Below are 20,140 nucleotides of genomic sequence, written 5' to 3'. Positions count from 1 at the left end.
TATGCTGCCTATAACATCGTTCCACATGACCGTTTGGTGGTGGGTCACTGATGGTCTGGGGAGGCATATCCATGGAGGGACGCACAGACCTCTACAGGCTAGACAATGGCATCCTGACTGCCATTAGGTATCGGGATGAAGTCCTTGGACCGATTGTCAGACCCTACGTTGGTGCAGTGGGTCCTGGGTTCCTCCTGGTGCACGACAATGCCGGGCCTCATGTGGCGAGAGTATGCAGGCAGTTCCTAGAGGATGAAGGAATTGATACAATTGAATGGCCCCCATGCTCGCCTGACCTAAATCCAATAGAACACCTCTGGGATATCATGTTTCGGTCCATCCGACGACTCCAGGTTGCCTCTCAGACTGTCCAGGAGCTCCCTGTTCCAGATCTGGGAGGAAATACCCCAGGACACCATCCGTCATCTCATTAGGAGCATGCCCCAATGTTGTCATGCATGCATACAAGCACGTGGGAGCCATACAAACTACTGAGTACCATTTTGAGTTGCTGCAATGAAATTTCAGCAAAACAGACTAGCCTGCTGCATCATTTCTTCACTTTGATTTTCGGGGTGTCTTTTAATTCAGTCCTCTGTAGGTTGATCATTTTCATTTCCAACAAATGATGGGGTATCCTTACGTTCCTAACACATTACCCCATCCATATCAGTATAGATATCCAGCATTAGATTTTTCCCCATTGAGATCTGATGTATTTTCAAACTCTTCCTTTAATGTTTTTGAGCAGTGTATAATGTTGAATTAATAAATGTATAGTAATTGTTGGTCCTGATTTTTCTCAGGGTGCATGAGCTGCAGTCCATTCTGCAGAGGAAGGGGTTAGCAGCAAATGATAAGATGACTACTTTACTCACAAAGCATTTGGAATCACAGAAAACTCAAACAGCCAAGCAGAATGGGAAAGAGAAACAGCGGACCCCCAACGCTATACGCACCCCAAAAGGAGAATTTAATATTCACAGGCAGATCCAGAATAGTGGTGAGTGTACATTTATTGAAGATACTGTACTTCAGATCAGAGAATGCTGGGACTGATAGCTCTATACACACAAAAGTGAAGCCTGTCATAAAATGTTAACATCAATCCTGCTGTGATGAATAAGTAAGGAATAACAAAATGGCTTAAATAGCTTTCCTGGAGAAAATGCTGTTCCAGGTTCCCTTCAGTGTTGATCACATGTGTGGAGGTCAAGGTCCTTGGACAAATGATCTGTGTTGAAGGGTTACGTCAGCTAATCTGAGTTTTGATTGTCTCTTTCAGCAAAATGACATGAGCGAGTACCTAAGCTCTCATATACACTATATTGTCAAATGTATTGGGCAGGCCCTCCAAATCATTGGATTCGGGTGTTCCAATGACCTCCATGGCCACAGGTGTAAATATTCCACGGTCAACTGTTAGTGGTGTTATAACAAAGTGGAAGCTACTGTGAACAACAGCAACTCGGCCACGAAGTGATAGGCCACATAAAATGAGAGAGCGGGGTCAGCACATGCTGAAGCACACAGTGCGCAGAAGTCGGCAACTGTCTGCAGAGTCAATAGCTAAAGACCTCCAAACATCGTATGATCTTCAGATTAGCACAACAGTCCGTAGAGAGCTTCATGGAATGGGTTTCCATGGCCAAACAGCTGCATCCAAGCCTTACATCACCAAGTGCAATGCAAAGCGTCAGATGCAGTGGTGTAAAGCACGCTGCCACCGGACTGTAGAGCAGTGGAGGCGTGTTCTCTGAAATGACCAATCATGCTTCTGTCTAGCAATACGATGGATGTGTCTGGGTTTGGCGGTTGCCAGCAGAACAGTACTGACTGCATTGTGCCAAATGTAAAGTTTGGTGGAGGGAGGATTATGGTATGGGGTTGTTTTTCAGGGGTTGGGCTTGGCCCCTTAGTTCCAGTGAAAGGAACTCTTAAGGAGTCAGCATACCAAGACATTTTGAAAACTCTCATGCTTCCAGCTTTGTGGGAACAGTTTGGGGATGGCCCCTTCCTGTTCCAACATGACTGCGCACCAGTGCACAAAACAAGGTCTATAAAGACATGGATGAGCGAGTTTGGGATGGAGGAACTTGACTGGCCTGCAGAGAGTCCTGACCTCAACTCGATAGAACACATTTGGGATGAATTAGAGCACAAACTGCAATCCAGGCCTTATCGTCTGACATCAGTGCCTGACCTCACAAATGTGCTTCTGGAAGAATGGTGAGACATTCTCTTAAACCTTGTGGACAGCCTTCCCAGAAGAGTTGAGGCTGTTATAGCAGCAAAGGGTGGGCCAACTCAATATTGAACCCTATGGACTGGGATGCCCTTAAAGTTCATGTGTTTGTAAAGGCAGGTGTCCCAATACTTTTGGCAATATAGTTTATAAGGGGGAACCTTTATACCAGTGCCTTCCCCCCTTACCTTAGTGTATTCATTCCCCCCTTATATCAGTGGAGTAGTATCATGCTGGCCTCCTCCATAAGAGAATGTTTGCTCGCACGGCTTCGGTTGCAGCTTAGTCAGACGGTCCTTCAGGCAGCTCACTCCTCCTATGCTTTTTGAATCATCCCCAAATCTGAGTTTGCCTTCCACCACCAGTCCTCTCTAGTCCGGCGGCGCTACCACTCCCAAGTCCCGGCTCCCTCTGAGACCTGAGCACAGACAAGCCAACCCGAGCCAGGCCAGCTTTGGAACTGCATAGCCATATTTTTTACGGGCATCGGCTGTCAATAACGAACATTTACGGACAGCGTGTAAATCTAAACACGGGCAACACTGGAATCTCTGGGCAGTTGAGTATGTTTTTCTCTCTCAACCAAGTAGGCCAAGTAAGAATGGGTTAACAACTAAATTAACCTGGGGGACCCAGGTTGAAGTTCCTTTTTAAATGGGTATGTGTTTCAATCTTTAGTATCCAGTACACAGCAATGCCTTATGTCTCTTGCTAGTAAAGAGAAGATTCTATCTGTAGGGCATATCATACACATAGGATATGCATATCCTGAGCAGGGAACATGTACGTGTGACCTCAGTCTTATCAGCAGCCTAGAAATGAATGTGGAGTTAAGCGCCAATCTGCGTCCTGTCTTTGTTTTTTTCTGTCTGCTCCCAGGACTGAGGTATGAAAACGCCCAGCAGAAAATAACACTATTCAGATTGATATGAATTTCCTGCAGAATTCCATTAAACCAGGCTGATGACAGACAAAAACTGTTCTTCCACTTCATTCAGGTTATTACCACTCCAAAGCCACGAATTGCATAGGCTGATGTCCACATGTAGAGCCTTTGCGTATCTTCTTATGAAGCTAACCTATTAGCACAAAGAGAAATATGATTTATAGCTATCATAAGGTATAGAGCGTGCTGCAAGCAGTCTTGCGTTCGTTGATGAGGTTGAAGATGTTCTGCTTCGGAGCATGAGCAGGGAAATGGAAGATTCGGGCGTGGCAGCTTAAAGTGATACTTCAGAGAACAACTGATGAATTGGATGTGAGCTGCAGAGCAAAGCAATGACAAATCGGAGAAGAGGCTGCAAATAATGAACATCTGTATTTATACTGAAAGTCTTCCTTAAAGGGGACTTGTCACGATGTACAAGACATATGGTGATACACTGCTTGAGGTTCTTCTAGAGATAAGAGAATATTTCCTGGTCTTATGGTCAGATCATGGAACAATTGTGTGTCTGTGCGCCCTCCCTGATACCGCCACCCAAACCGATCCAATGAAAAGAATTGATCATTAATGAATTTTCAAAGATGATTCATGGAATGAAATTCAGATTCATTAGTTATCTGAATCCGAATTATCAAACAAATTAAAAAAATTTACTCAATTTCCCCATGGGCCAAAACTATTACATCATATGACGTCATCCAAATGAAACAAATGCATTTGTTAGTTTCGTTATAATTTCTCTTTAGATTCATTGACATTCATTATTTTGTCCATTCGGTGATTCACATACATCCAAATCTCCAAAAATGCAGGTCTACCAGTGACAAGGTCTAATGTATCAGGAACATGGTTGAGATCAGAGGTTACACTGATTTCAGTGAAGGTCAAGTTCAAACAAGGTAGGGTCATCAACAAGGACAATCAAACAATAGTTAACAGAGCTGTACCAATGCAGTAGGAAATGATACAATGGACAACCAGAATGTGGATTTTATCCCCCTTTTAAAAGAAAGTTGACCAGCCGTGAGGTGTGCCAACTCCCAGCTATGTTATCTTAGACAGTACTTTTGTAATATAAGGAGAAGTATTTCATTCTGCTGTATGAAGGAGAGGTCTACATTAGCCTTTCTGAACTTTTTCCTCCCCAGTGAAATCCCTAAAATAATTTTCACATTTCGGGGAACCCTTACTAAAACCAATTCATCAGTTGTCAGTAGAAAGAAAACAACTCTTACAGTGGCAGTCAGCATGCCACCTGTCACGTACCTGATTGGAGACTGAAATGACGAGGTCGACCTCACTTGTGTGTCACTAGCCCTGACCCCACTGGAGGTGGAACAGAGGGTGTCTAGGGACCAGGGGGACAAGAGTGCCAACAGATGTTGTTTGCAGCACTTGCAGCTGGAGTCCTTAGAAGACTGATGGACCACTGATTCAGGAACAGTAGCGATATGCAGAGCTGGTATGGTAGATCGCCAGGCGTGCACCAGAGCAGGGCAGGAAGCTGGGATGGGAGACCAGAGCAATATCATAGGAATAGCCGGGGTCATCAACGGGCAGACAGCGAGGTACCAAATCATAAGCAAGCCACAGTCAGGAGCAGAGCCGAGGTCAGGAACAAGTATCAAGCAGGAGAGGAATCAAGAGTCAGGTCAGGAACAAACTGGGTCAGTAACAAGGGAATCACACAGGAACAAGCACGACATGGGGAACAGCTGAAGACCAGTCAGCACTCAGCACAGACAGAGGCACCCTTTAAATAGTCCGTCTGGTGCCAATCTTCACCGAGCTCGTGCGCGATTGCGCATTTCGGATCACTTTTCTCCGGATATTTCCGTGCGCATGTGCATTTCTATTCGCCAGCTGTCTCACAGGAATTCCCTTACATTGGCCCACCCTTAGGGGCAGCTTCTGGATGCCTACTAAAGCTTGTTTTTCAGGATGAAGATGAAGGTAAGCTTGCATTAACCGTGGAGCATAGTTCCCAGGAATTATTCTTTGGAACGTAGCCTTTCCATTTGATGGGGAACTGGGTCTGACTACCCCTCTTTCTACAATACAGGATAGCCACTACCTCATTACCTTTGACAAGCAGTGGAGCAGGAGATTCTGGACCTCGATGCAGAAATAGACTTGGGACTGTTGGTTTTAATAAAGAGACATGAAATACCGGATGGATCTTCATATTCTTTGGTAACATTAATTCAAAAGCTACAGGATTAATCTTTCTTTTGATTGTTAATGGTCCCAGGTACCTTGGACCAAGCTTCTTTGAAGGGCAGCTCAATTTCAAGTTTGTTGTGGATAGCCAAACCTTATCTCCTGGTTTCAGATTCAGATTCCCCCTTCTTTTTCTGTCAAAAAATCTCGTGTTATTTGCTTGGGCCTCTAAAATAGATTCTCGTAACATTTGACCATTCTGCCAATGGAAGGAGAGACACCGAGTCATCTTGCGAGTAAGAAGAGAAACATCGTAAATATTGTTCAAGGGTCTGGTTTGTCCTCTCAGTTTGCCCATTCATTTGTGGATGATACGCAGAAGAAAAGTGAAATTCGATTTCTAGTGCCTCACACAGAGCTTTCCAGAACTTAGAAGTGAACTGCACTCCCCGATCGGATACAATATTGCTGGGAATACCATGTAACCTCACAATCTCTTTAATGAAAGCAGAAGCAGTCTCAGCAGCAGCAGGAGTCCCTCTCAGGGGTATGAAGTGGGCCATTTTTGACAGACGATCAACCACGACAAAGATGGTGGTGAACCCTTTGGATAGGGGAAGCTCTACAATAAAATCCAGAGAAATCATACTCCATGGTTTTTCAGGTACTGGAAGGGATTCCAATAGGCCCCAGGTTTTGGCTCTATCAGACTTGTTTCGGAGGCATACCGAGCAAGATCTAATGTAATTCTTACAGTCTCTCATTAGGTTTGGCCACCAGAAGGAACGGGAGACCAAATTTGAGGTTTGTGGATCCCGAAGTGACCTGCTAAAGGATAATCATGGCATCTTTTAAGAATGAGAGTCCTGAGTTGTTCCGGTATATAAATCTGTTCTTTATGCAGATACAGGTCGTCCCTTAGCTGAAGATGCATTTCCAAGGGGGGTGGATAATCATCAACCACTTCCTTTATTTGTGATACAAGGTCTGCTTGCAGGAGTAAAAAATTTTTTAGCTGGCAGGATCGTGTCAGGTTCAGATGGTACTATTGGGTCATGAAATATGCGTGAGAGCGCATCGGGTTTGCCGTTCTTTGAACATGGTATGTCAAGTGAAACACAAAGCGAGATAAGAAAAGTACCTGTCTTGCCTGTCGTGACCTTAGGCATTTTGCAGTTCTCAAGTATTCCAGATTTTTGTGATCCGTAAAAATGAGGATAGGGTGTGAAGCTCCCTTGTCAGGAATGGATTCACCACTGGTGGTGGGACTCACCTGCCGTGTGGACTGCAGTACCAGGGCTGGCCAGTGGGTGCTCTCAGCAGCCAGAAGCGAACTCCTGCAATCAAGCCATCACCTGAGGCTGATTGCAGGAGGTGTATTTAAGGAATGGCCAGGCCTGCAGTCAGTGCCTTGGTGTATTGTTCCCATGAGCCCCTGTACCTGCATCCTGTCTGCTTCTTGCCTTATCCTGACTCTGCTTGATCCTGACTCTGCTTGAACTCTGCCTGCACCGACATCGGCTACTCCTGACCAATCTTCTGCCTACTCCTTGTACCTTGTCTGCCCGTTAGCTACCGACCCGGCCCGCCTGACTACGTTGTGCTCCATATATATCAGTTTAGGTTTGGGTTTGTTTCACCTTGTTGTATGTATTTATGTTAGCTTTGGGTTTGGTTTGTTGCACTGCGTTTATGTTTGTGTTGTCCTTAATAAATTATCTTGTTTACACGCTATACCTGAAGTCTGTGTTTCCCTGTGTCGGTTCACACACCTCTGGTCATTCCCGGAGCCCTGACATCCCTCCAGCAAGTAGCGCCATTCCTCGAGGGCAGCCTTGATGGCCAACAGCTCCCTGTCTCCCACGTCATAGTTCCTTTCAGGGGAGCTTAACTTTGTAGAGAAGAAGGCAACAGGGTGAAGGAGGGACTTGAGTCCTTGTCGTTGAGACAATATAGCTCCAACGGCATTTTCAGAAGCATCTATTTCGAGTACATAAGCTAAAGCAGGATCTGGGTGCTTCAGGATAGGAGCAGAAGTGAATAAGGTCTTTTAGTTTTTCAAAAGCTGCTTGATCCTCAGGAGTCAATTTGAAAGCAACATGTTGCCTGGTTTACTGCGTGACTGGTGCAATGATACCAGAAACATTCTTAATGAATTTCCTATAGAAATTAGCAAATCCCACGAAGCGTTGTACTGCTTTCCTGTCTCCTGGGATGGGCCACTCTAATATAGAGGTCACCTTTTGAGGATCCATAGCAATGCCATCGGGAGTAATCACAAGTCCGAGGAACTGAATGGTCTGTTTCTCAAATTTGCACTTTTCAGCTTTGGCATAGAGGTGATGTTGGCGTAACCTACCTAGTATCTTCTATACATGGTCCCAGTGTCATTCTATTGAGCTGGAGAAGACTAGGATGTCATCCAAATAGACAATGATAAATAGATCAAGATAGTCCCAGAATATATCAATAACAAAATGTTGGAATGTTGCTGGGGCATTACAAAGGCCAAATGGCATAACCAGGTATTCGAAGTGCCCAAAGCGTGTTCGAAAGGCCGTCTTCCATTCATCCCCTTCATGGATTCTGACTAAATTGTATGCACCTCTCAGATCTAGTTTTGAAAAGACACATGCCCCTCGTAGCCTTTGGAACAATTCAGGAATCAGAGGAAGAGGATAGCAGTTCTTGACTGTTATCCTATTTAGATCACGATAGTCCACACGTGGTCTAAGAGTATAATCTTTCTTTTCAACAAAGAAGATGCCAGCTCCTGCTGGTGATGTAGAAGGCTGAACAAACCCCTTTTCCAGGCTTTCATGTAATTCTAGAGGACATCTAGCTCCAATTTGGAGAGAGGGTAAATTCGCCCAAAAGGGATCTCAGCATCGGGCAGGAGTTCAATAGGACAATCGTACAGGCGGTGCGGGGGAAAAGCATTGCACTCTTTTTGTTGAATACATCCAAGTAATCATGGTAGGCAGCAGGGACAAGGTTCATCATCTCTGAATCAGAATGGATACTAAGAAGAGGAGTCACTGCTCATGGTTCCTTTGGAATGCAATGAGTCTGACAGTATTCGGAAGAAAAGAAGATCACCCCAGAGAGCCAGTTGATGGATGGGTTGTGCGTCCTTAGCCAGGGCATGCCAAGGATGACCGGAAACATTGGTGAGGTTATGACATCCAGACGTAGGCATTCCTGATGTCCAGAGGATGAGCGACAGAAGACTGGCATAGTCTCTTGCGTCACTGGGCCGGAACTGATACCACAGCCATCAGCCAGATGGACCGAAAATCTTTGTTTCTTGGTACAGAGAGGGATATTGTATTCATTAGCAAAGGTAGAATCCATGAAACCGCTACAGGCACCAGAGTCTATAATTTCTAGAACAGTAATAGTTCTTTCAGCAAGTTGCAAGTGAAGAAGGAAGGAGAGGTGCGTTTGACTCGTTTCTTGTGGGTGCATCATATGGAACCAGCTAGGAGAGGGCTTAGGAGGTCTCACTGGACGTGTCAGCACATAGTGACCCGCATCACCACAGTAGAGGCAGAGGTTGGAATCTTGTCGTTGAAGACGTTCAGCAGAAGATAAAGGTGGTCTCCAAAAACTCTTACAAAGAGAATTACGATGCCCCCTTTTGCTGGAGAGTATGTCTGCTGCGAGAGCAGTGGGTGAGGGGACAGGAGTCTCCATTTCAGAGCAGACCAAGACACCCCTGCTAGTTCTTTCACCCTGCCATTCCCAGAGCCGTTGGTCAATTTGAATGGCCAGGTTTATCAGGTACTCTATCATGGTTGGTACCCCTACTCGGGCAAGCTCATCTTTCAAGGTGTTGGAGAGACCGAGGCAAAACTGATGGCGGAGAGCAGACTCGTTCCATTCAGTGTCAACTCCATATACGGAACTAAGTCACATAGTCCTCTATAGGCCTTTGGCCCTGCTGTAGCTTGCTGAGCATAAATTCTGATGACAGAAAGGATCAGCGTAAAGTTGTGACATGGCTGAGAAAAAAAAGAGTCAGAGCCGGATCATGTTGCTCACGAAGGTGGTGTGCCCAGGATTGGGGTTCATTCTGAAGGAGTGAAATAATGAATCCCACTTTGGTGCTTTTGTAATGCAAAAGTTCTTGGTAGCAGAGAAAAATATAGCTCACAGGAGTTACAAAAGGTTTGAAACTTCCTGTGGTCTCCCGTAAAATATTCAGGTAATGGTACCCGGGGTTCAGGTAGAGGAAAAGTTCCATAAATCATGCTGAGCTCTGTCTGAGTAGTTATATCTGAGACTGCAGAGGGACCCATGGTTGCTGAATTATCTGGCTTGGCTGGTAGTTGGTTTTCTATGTGATCAAGGTTTCTTTGCAAACTCTGCACCATGTAAGATAAGGCAGAGATTGATTGGCAAATGTCCCCCAATGCAGAGGCCTCCCTTTCAGACTCCATCACTGGCTGACTGGTACTGTCACATGGAGACTGAAATGATGAGGTCGACCTCACTTGTGTCACTAGCCCTGACCCCACTGGAAGTGGAACAGAGGGCATCTAGGGACCAGGGGGACAAAAGTGCCTTACACCACCCTTACAGACAGAAAAAAAATTATTTGCATTATGCTTTGGGTTTTCCAAGTAGCATTGGCCTTGGAACTATGGATGGCATCATGAAATGGGAGGTCTATCAGCCACAGCTCATGCTCTAGAAACCTCTGAAGGAGCCCTAGAGTTCCACAGAACCCTGTTTGAGAATGGCTGGTCTACACCGTTTGGCATTCCATGCTTCCCCCTCCTTGGTCCTACTATAGTTTTTCTGCTGATGGCTTCTTCCTACCCTCCCATACCTACTTGTCACCTACCAGTACCTAGAAGTAAGTATTATGCAGGAAAAGAGCTAGGACTGCCCCACTCTGAACTTCAGCTGAGATCTCTGTTCCTATAGTACCAATATTGCAAGCCCTCATAAATCCTTTTATTTCCAGGGGGGATATGCAGATATTAATTTCCATGCAGAACATATGGATATCTTTAAATATATTATGCAAGACAGTTTCAGAAAGAAGAATTATATCTAAATTCTTTTATCCATGTGGGACACCATGAGTAGGTCTTCCGGTACATTTCGTTGTGTTTCCAAGCAAGTTTTAGGAACGCACTTGTAGGGCTGACATCACTATCACTAGCATCTCCCATTCATACATGCGTCAGCCTGTGCCCTCCTGGTGCCAGTGAATGGGAACTTGTAAGGCGTGCGCAGGGCAGAGCAGTGAAGTCATCCCGCACACAGTACTGTATGACTTCAGCGTTTGGCCGGCCCGTATTCCCGGATAGGATAATGGCTAACATTTGTGGCAGAGCCGCACTAATGAATCAGGCCAGCTGCTTGTCAGAAGCCATTTGGGACTTGACATTCAGCTGCTGTTTGTTGATGAGGGACAGCGGATGTGAGACTGTTGCCTGGCACGCACAAGGTAACATTAACTCAAGTGATGTGAAGCCAGGACCCAGGGGGCATCACAAACATGTAATCTGGCACTAAGCAGGCAATGAGGTCTCCTGAGATTTATTCCTGAACTTCAAAAGGTGCCTTTATTCCTGAAAAGTCCACGGTCCTGAGCTTAAGCAGGGCAGGTTGTTAGTCCTCGAAACATCTGGCTGTCATAATCTGACGCTCGCTGCAGTCTCTCCTGAACACATTGTTCAAGTCAATGAACATTTCACTATTCAAAGTAACATTTCGTCTTTCCAACGGTTTTGTTAGACATGCATTACAAAGATAAGCTATATATATTGTCATTTATCAATGGATATTTTAATATTTTAGAAACCTTACATATAGATTGTAACTATATTTGTACATGAGAGCAGCCTTATTTCTTTACATATGCAGGTTCTGTTTTTGCAATGCTACACAGTGATTGTGCTTTACTGCTCCTTTTCATAATGCAGGTCTATAAGTCAGAAGAATCTTTAACCACTTTCGAACCAAGCCAAAAGATGGCTACAGCACAGTCGTGTAGTACCGGGGAGGTCTATAGACATCCTCCCAGAACCCTGGCGTGCATCTAGTCTGCTCTGTGATTGCTGTGTCCTTTGGACATGGCTGATCACAGATCAAAGTAAAGGGCCAACCACAGCTGCCCTTGACAATTTGATCAGCTGTGTTCAATCACAGCTGATCATATGTAAACAAACGTGTCCTTTACCAGCATTTCCTTTCCTCACACTCTGTCATGGCAATCCTAACAAGACACATTTACACTGATAATCGGGGCCCTGATCATCAGTGCAGCCCCATCAGTGCCAATTAGTGCCCATCAGTGCACCTTATTAGTGTCCATTAGTGCATCATATCAGTGCCCATCAGTACCACATTTTCATTGCAGCCTCATCAGTGCCCCCTCAACAGTGCTCATCAGTACAGCTTATTAGTGCTTATCAGTGCCCATCAGTGCACCTTATTAGTGTCCATTAGTGCACCATATCAGTGCCCATCAGTACCACATTATCATTGCAGCCTCATCAGTGCCTCCTCAACAGTGCTCATCAGTACAGCTTATTAGTGCTTATCAGTGCCCATCAGTGCCACCTCATCAGTGCCCTTCAGTGAAGCCTATCAGTGCACCTTATTAGTGTCCATTAGTGCAGCATATCAGTGCCACATTATTGCAGCCTCATCAGTGCCTCCTCAACAGTGCTCATCAGTACAGCTTATCGGTGCTTATCAGTGTAGCCTCATCAGTGCCTCCTCAACAGTGCTCATCAGTACAGCTTATCAGTGCAGCCTCATCAGTGCCACCTCATCAGTGCAAATCAGTCAATAAGAAAAATTACTTATTGGCAAAATTTTATAACCGTAACTAAGAAACTTTTTTTTTATATATATTGTTGTGTTTGGCAAAAAATAAAGAACCCAGTGGTGATTAAATACCACAAAAAGAAATCTGTCTCAAAAAAAGATACAAATTTTTATGGGTACAGTGTTGCATGACTGCACAATTTTATTCAAAATGCGGCAGCACTGAAAATTGGCCTGGTGAAGTGGTCAAAGAGGAACTTCACCATTAGAGGACAACAAATACTGTAGCTTCTGACTTTTTAAAAATCAGTTCTTGGAGTTCAGCGCTGTCCTCCCACAGCTGGTTCTCATCACCGTTGTGGGTCCCCAGCGCTGCCATTTTGGATTTAGGAGTTGGCTGTGGCTTCCTCACTGCAAATGAGCCTAAATTGCATAGAGAATCACAGAGACCCCACGATAACAACACTGGCTTCGAAATAAGTTATATCAAAGAAAAAGATTTACAAATGTCATTTAGGAGGTGAAGGAGAAACCAGAAATGGCAAAAAATGAGCAGATTAAACGTCAGCTTAGCAGTGAGGCAGAATCATTATAATGGCTTAGCTACCTTGCCTCTCATGGCAAATCTATAAGGTCCCATTTATACTCGTAAGTTGCAACAACACATGATAAAATGCATGCATTACCATGCATTCTGAACGGCACCCTGTACTGTACAGTGTAACACATGATGCACTACAACACGCCTACCATGCATTGTGGTGCAATGAGTTTAAAAAAAAGGATAATGCTTGTTTTATTAGCAATTGTGGTGCATTAGATGCCTTAACGCAATGTATGTTAACGCGAACAAGAACATGCATTAACATTTTATTTATTTATTACAGGTACTTATATAGTGCTGGAAATGTACGCAGCACTTTAGATATATATTGTACATTCACATCAGTCCCTAACCCTCAAGGGGTGTACAATCTAAGGTCCCGAACTCACATTCATACATACACATACTAGGGACAAATTTTAGACAAGAGCCAATTAACCTACCAGCATGTCTTTGGAGTGTGGGAGGAAACCAGAGCACCTGGAGAAAACCCACGTAGGCACAAGGAGAACACGCAAACACCAGGCAGTTGGTGCCGTGATTGGGATTAGAACCGACAACCTAAGTACTGCCAGGCGGAAGTGCTAACCATTTAGCCACTGTGCTGCCTATGCATGTGTTAATGCACTTCAGTACATCAGCATAGTGTGAATGGACCTAAATCTCTACAGCCCATACAATAACAAAAAAATGTGGAAGCGCGAGCTTGTAAAATTGTTTAGGTTACATCAGAAAATGTCAGGTCACATGAAAGGAAAGTACTGCGTTCATTAAAGTCAAAAGGTTTCCTTGGGTAAATGATCATTTCAGTAGGGTGATCTGTATAATAACATCGAGGGGTCCCCACCTCGCACAACTTTCCTTTCCATCTGACCTGACATATCAACATATCAGCATCGGAGGAAGCTTGTGCTGAGAGAAATACACAGCACTACACTGCTGACCTCCTTCTCATAATATTGGTTGTTTTGGCCTCAATCATTTTTCAACCACAGATCTCGAACAAGTATGCAGCAAGTAAATTCAAAGGGAATTTGGGACTCCTGACCAGCACTACTGTTATTTTCCCTCTAGGACCAGCAGCTCTTTAGAGCCGCTGAGTTTTTTGGGGGGTTCCCTGTCTGTTCCGAGCCTACTTTAGGAGTGCAGCCCCTGCTGACACCACCATGATGCTTTGACCAGGAGGCTCCCTGACCTGTCACAGCATTAGGAAAGTACTGCCGATAATCGGCAATTGTCAGAGAAGGGATCGGCACCAATCATAAGGGCACTGATGATTAGTGCCCTGGTGCCCAGCAGTGCAATCTATGCCCAGCAGTGCCACCCACCTATGCCCAGCAGTGCCACCCACCTGTGCCCATCAGTGCCACCCAAAAGTGACCATCAATGCCGCCCAGCAGTGCCACCCAGCAGTTCCGCCAGTCAGTGCCACCCATCAGTGCTGCCTATCAGTGCAGCATAATCAGTGCTGCCTCATCAGTGCCACCTATCAATGCCACCGCTTCAGTGCCCATCAGTGCTGACTATCAGTGCAGCCTCATCAACGCACATCAGTGAAGGAGAAAAATTACCTGTTTAAAAAATTTTATAATAGAAACAAAGAAAAACTTTTCTTTTTTTTCAAAATTTGTGCTCTTTTTTTGTTTATAGCACAAAAAAATAAAACACCCAGCAATGAGTAAATACCACCAAAAGAAAGCTCTATTTGTGTGAAAAAAATATAAAAATGTATTAAAATTTCATATGGGTACAGTGTTGCATGACCGCTCAATTGCCATTCAAAGTGCGATAGCGTGAAAGCTGGAAATTGGCCTGGGCACGAAGTGGGTATAAGTGCCCAGTAGGCAAGTGGTTAAAGTGAGTAAATATTCTGATTGTATTGAGGAATATAAATATAATATATATATTATATAAAGAGTATAAATAGAATAGAATATGAAGAGAGAAGGATAACAGTAGATGTGCATAAAAGAAAATATATATATATACACACTCTAAAAGCTTCAACAAAGTAATAAAGCACAGTGTTACTTTAAGCAAACCCAAATGTCCTGCAGGATCAGAATTTAAGCATAAGTCACAGCTTCTGAGCTGAAATGAGCTATCAAGATGTCAGCCTAACCCACTTTTGGGTTCTCAGTTGCTGGTATCTGGGTTTAAGTCCTAATATTAATACTTTTGTTATAAGCAGTAGTGTCCCTTTTTTGTATACCTTTAAAAAATGGTGAAAATCTTCTGTGCACTTGGTAGGGCCCTAGTTGGTGCACATTAAGGTTCAAATCCCTTCTTGTGTAAGAGCAAGATTTCCACAAGATGGTATAGTCACAGAATGATTTCCCTCCTATAAAATGATGTTGAAACTGGGTAAGGTCCCTTTAACACAAAGGATGAAGGCAAGAATTGGCTGAAACTGAAGAAAAGGGCAGAAGCAGAGGTTGGACCCCTAAAGATGGTGCACTAGTCTGGTGAAGCAGGTTTCTTTGAGACTGGACGAGGCTTGAAATGAGATACTACTGTAGATAGCCTCCTGTCTGCAGGGTCATGTACTGTAGCCAAAGTCCTGCGGTTTCAGGGTGTTAGTGAGACACTAAAGTAGGCCGCAATACAGGATGGGCTAGGCAGTCTGGGTCTCAGTGTGATAATCTGTAGTGTAAGGTGAACTGAATAGAACAATTGGAATTAACACAGTCACTTGCACTTTGTGATAATCTGGGTTATGGAACTCCCTCACCCGATTTGTAGCTTTTGCACCATAATAGGTAATCTCTCAGTTGGTCGTGTTCTTTTCAGTCCCTCTGTTGAAAAGCAATGCCAATGACAGCACTACGACCTGCCAGCCCTCAAGATTGACTGCCCTGCTCGTCAACAATACCAACGGTCTGCAGTCCTTCTTTCCTTCTCAACGAAATGACCCGATCCAGCCCAGGTCTCCGGAGTCCTACATGGCCTTCTCCCCGCACACATACCCATAATCTGCCTCTCACCATCTACTTCCTTCCTGTAAAGTTCCTGAGCTTCTCAATATATATGCTCCCGCCCCAATGCCAGTTCTTCTGGGAAATGTAGTCTATTCATTCCTTGTCTGAGTGCAGAAGTTCTGCTGCCAGAATACAAGTTCAACAAGGCTTTGCTTCCATAGAGTGACTGTATCCATAGAGTAACTGAACCGCAGAACATTGCCATCTTGTGTTTAACATCCGGCAACTAGTATTTATGCAGTGTGTTACACCTTTGTAACCAAATTGGACCTTTATATTTAATTACCTAAATATATTCTATGTGCAACAAAGCAAAGGGTGTTAAACCACTTGCCCTCTGGATATGTTTTAGCCCCTTCCTGATCAGGCCATTTTTTGCTATATGTCACTAATGTATTTTAACTGACAATTGCACAGTCATGCAATGCTGTACCCAAATGAAATTTATATCATTTTGACATGATATGGGATATATACCAAACAATGGGATATATATTTGAATTTTTTTTATTTATTGTTATACTACTAGTGGTGGTTATCAGTGCCTTTTAACGGGACTGCGATAGTGCGGCAGGCAATCTAACACTAACACTGGGGGGGACTGACTAACTGCCACTGGCCTCACCAGTGACATTATTATATGGAGCAGTGCTAATAATATGCACTGTCACTGTACTAATGATACTGGGCAGGAAGAGGTTAATATCTAAGGCAATCAAGGGGTTAATTGTGTGTGTGAAAACTGTTTATGTGTTTACTATGTACTGCTTTTACTAGGGATCTAGTTGTGTAACACAGAGCTGATCACCAGATCTGGATGGTCAATCATTGGCCAGGATCCGGTGATCAGTATGTGCTGTGATGAATCACGGCACAGCGGGAGTGCACATGTCTGCACCACTTGCCCGGGTGCACAGATCACGTACCAGATACATGATCCACTGCACAGAGGCCACTTTGCCAATGTATATCGTTGTTAGGTGGTCGGCAAGTGGTTCAAGTTTTTTTAGAAAGCATCTACAGCCTGAATAAAAAAGCCTGTCTCCTGCCAGCATTTTACAGAGTATACGTTCTCTGTATGGAAGCAATGGTCTTTCTGTAGAGGTCCAACACACTCCCTGCTGAGTTAGAGCTAGAGCCGTCCAATCAGCAATGAGCTTGTTCTTTGCTGATTGCCGTGCTATAGGTCTGACTCATCAGTCATGTTGGTGTCTGCAGAGAGACCACTGCTTCCATAGAGTCCTTCTTTGCAACTTGCTGGCAGGACACAGGCTTCTCTGTTTAGGATGTTGCTGCTGGCCAAAGAAAAAGAAGTTAGACTTTGTATACCTGTTCTTTCAATGCAACCATGATCTATCTATGATCTCGATAATCTAATCTATACTTTCACTAGATACTTTTAAGAATACAATAAATAATTTTTTAAGAATGCATAAGGACATTAATTTCTGTAATACATGATGATTTGAGGAAGAAGCAGCAGGGCTTTGAAACGCGTAACCATGCCCTTCTGCTCCCTGTTCATACGCCTGGTGATGTCACTTCCAGTCTGGTGCCTCTGTGTGTTCCATCCTGGTTCTCAGTGTTACCTGGCTCATCCTACAGCGGCATCTGATCCTGCTGATGGCCACAGCAGCACCCTTACTATCCACCTTGTAGACTCATGGAGAGCAGTGATATGCAGACATGCTTTATTTTTACAGATAAAAGTGAGTTGACAATTGTCTTTTAATAAAAACTGTGCTCATACTACTGCACTCCTCTGCTGTTCCATTTCATTTTCTCAAAGGTCACTTACTGTTATGAGGAGCAGCCGATGGTGTTGTGTGGAGCAGGATATAGACCTTATGCACTCATTTACATGGAGTTTCTGGAGTTAACAAGGAATCTATATAAACATATGCTGACTATTGACTGATTACTTTAAAAGATTATGTGTATTAGTATTAGGATACAGCCATCTTCCAAAATTCAAATTTCTAAAATAATAAAATAGAATAAAACAGAAAAGAAAAGAGCAAAACAAAACAGAATAGAATAGAAAATAAAAGAATTGCATAGAATAGAAAATAAAGGAATAGAAAATAAAAGAATAGAATAGAAAAGAATAGAATAGCAAATAAAAGAATAGAATAAAATGTAAAGAGTATAGCCATCTCCTGACTTAGATTTTTGAAAATAATAGAATAGAATAGAACAGAATAGAGTAAAACAGAAGAGAATAGAATAGAACATAAAAGAATATGATAAAATAGAAAAGAAAAAAAAGGAATAGAATAGAAAATAATCAAGTAAAAAAGAATAGAATAGAATAAAATGGAAAGACTATAACCTTCTTCCGAAATGCGAATTTCGAATGGAATAGAACCAGGCGTTCTTCACAATGAATTTGGATCGATTAGATATGTTCAATTTGAACTCCATTCAAATTCGATTCGAATACTTTGAAACCATTGGAAAAATTTGAATCCAGTCGAAAATGAATAAATGAAACGCATGCAATGAAATGAAATAAGTAACTTAACGAATTGTTCTAAAACTAAACCAATATTTTTTTTGTTCTGCACGGTCTGCATGTCTACTAGAGTCATTTAGAGCTTGTTCATGGTCTCTGCCTTCCCTTCTTTTCCTTGGTCACTGGTGGATGAGTGGAAATCTCCTGTCTTGTGCCATTTGTTTGTTTTTGGTCTCCCTACAACAGTGGTTCTCAACCTTTCTAATGCCGCGACCCCTAATACAGTTCCTCATGTTGTGGTGACCCCCAACCATAAAATTATTTTCGTTGCTACTTCATAACTGTAATTTTGCAGTGGGAGGACTAGTGCCACATCATTGGTGTCAGTGGAAGGAGTAGTGCCCCATCACTGATGTCAGTGGGAGGAATAGTGCCCCATCGTTGGTGTCAGTGGGAGGAATAGTGCCCCATCGTTGGTGTCAGTGGGGGGAATAGTGCCCCATCGTTGGTGTCAGTGGGGGGAATAGTGCCCCATCGTTGGTGTCAGTGGGGGGAATAGTGCCCCATCGTTGGTGTCAGTGGGGGGAATAGTGCCCCATCGTTGGTGTCAGTGGGGGGAATAGTGCCCCATCGTTGGTGTCAGTGGGGGGAATAGTGCCCCATCGTTGGTGTCAGTGGGGGGAATAGTGCCCCATCGTTGGTGTCAGTGGGGGGAATAGTGCCCCATCATTGGTGTCAGTGGGGGAATAGTGCCCCATCATTGGTGTCAGTGGGGGGAATGGTGCCCCATCATTGGTGTCAGTGGGGGAATAGTGCCCCATCATTGGTGTCAGTGGGGGGAATAGTGCCCCATCATTGGTGTCAGTGGGGGAATAGTGCCCCATCATTGGTGTCAGTGGGGGGAATAGTGCCCCATCATTGGTGTCAGTGGGAGGAATAGTGCCCCATCATTGGTGTCAGTGGGAGGAATAGTGCCCCATCATTGGTGTCAGTGGGAGGAATAGTGCCCCATCATTGGTGTCAGTGGGAGGAATAGTGCCCCATCATTGGTGTCAGTGGGAGGAATAGTGCCCCATCATTGGTGTCAGTGGGAGGAATAGTGCCCCATCATTGGTGTCAGTGGGAGGAATAGTGCCCCATCATTGGTGTCAGTGGGAGGAATAGTGCCCCATCATTGGTGTCAGTGGGGGGAATAGTGCCCCATCATTGGTGTCAGTGGGGGGAATAGTGCCCCATCATTGGTGTCAGTGGGGGGAATAGTGCCCCATCATTGGTGTCAGTGGGAGGAATAGTGCCCCATCATTGGTGTCAGTGGGAGGAATAGTGCCCCATCATTGGTGTCAGTGGGGGGAATAGTGCCCCATCATTGGTGTCAGTGGGGGGAATAGTGCCCCATCATTGGTGTCAGTGGGGGGAATAGTGCCCCATCATTGGTGTCAGTGGGGGGAATAGTGCCCCATCATTGGTGTCAGTGGGAGGAATAGTGCCCCATCATTGGTGTCAGTGGGGGGAATGGTGCCCCATCATTGGTGTCAGTGGGGGGAATGGTGCCCCATCATTGGTGTCAGTGGGGGGAATGGTGCCCCATCATTGGTGTCAGTGGGGGGAATAGAGCCCCATCATTGGTGTCAGTGGGGGGAATGGTGCCCCATCATTGGTGTCAGTGGGGGGAATAGAGCCCCATCATTGGTGTCAGTGGGGGGAATGGTGCCCCATCATTGGTGTCAGTGGGGGGAATGGTGCCCCATCATTGGTGTCAGTGGGGGGAATGGTGCCCCATCATTGGTGTCAGTGGGGGGAATGGTGCCCCATCATTGGTGTCAGTGGGGGGAATGGTGCCCCATCATTGGTGTCAGTGGGGGGAATAGTGCCCCATCATTGGTGTCAGTGGGGGGAATAGTGCCCCATCATTGGTGTCAGTGGGGGGAATAGTGCCCCATCATTGGTGTCAGTGGGTGGAATA

The 20,140-nt window shown here is 44.6% G+C and overlaps 1 protein-coding gene across 1 annotated transcript in view; it reads left to right on the top strand.

Annotated features, from left to right (window-relative positions):
• Window positions 1–20,140, top strand: part of LTBP4 (latent transforming growth factor beta binding protein 4) — a 248,222-nt gene that overhangs the window by 51,108 nt on the left and 176,974 nt on the right. Inside the window, exon 4 of the mRNA XM_089659117.1 lies at window positions 807–1,003. Within this exon, the coding sequence (XP_089515243.1) occupies window positions 807–1,003 (197 nt within the window). The remainder of the gene's footprint in view (window positions 1–806; window positions 1,004–20,140) is intronic.

The sequence above is a fragment of the Staurois parvus genome, unplaced genomic scaffold (genome assembly GCF_062004578.1).
Source record: "Staurois parvus isolate SC_StPar_1 unplaced genomic scaffold, SC_StPar_1.0 ptg001133l, whole genome shotgun sequence".
In the NCBI taxonomy this organism is placed as follows: domain Eukaryota; kingdom Metazoa; phylum Chordata; class Amphibia; order Anura; family Ranidae; genus Staurois; species Staurois parvus.
The sequence above is the reverse complement of the archived record's forward strand: the minus strand, read 5'-3'. Positions and strand labels throughout refer to the sequence as shown.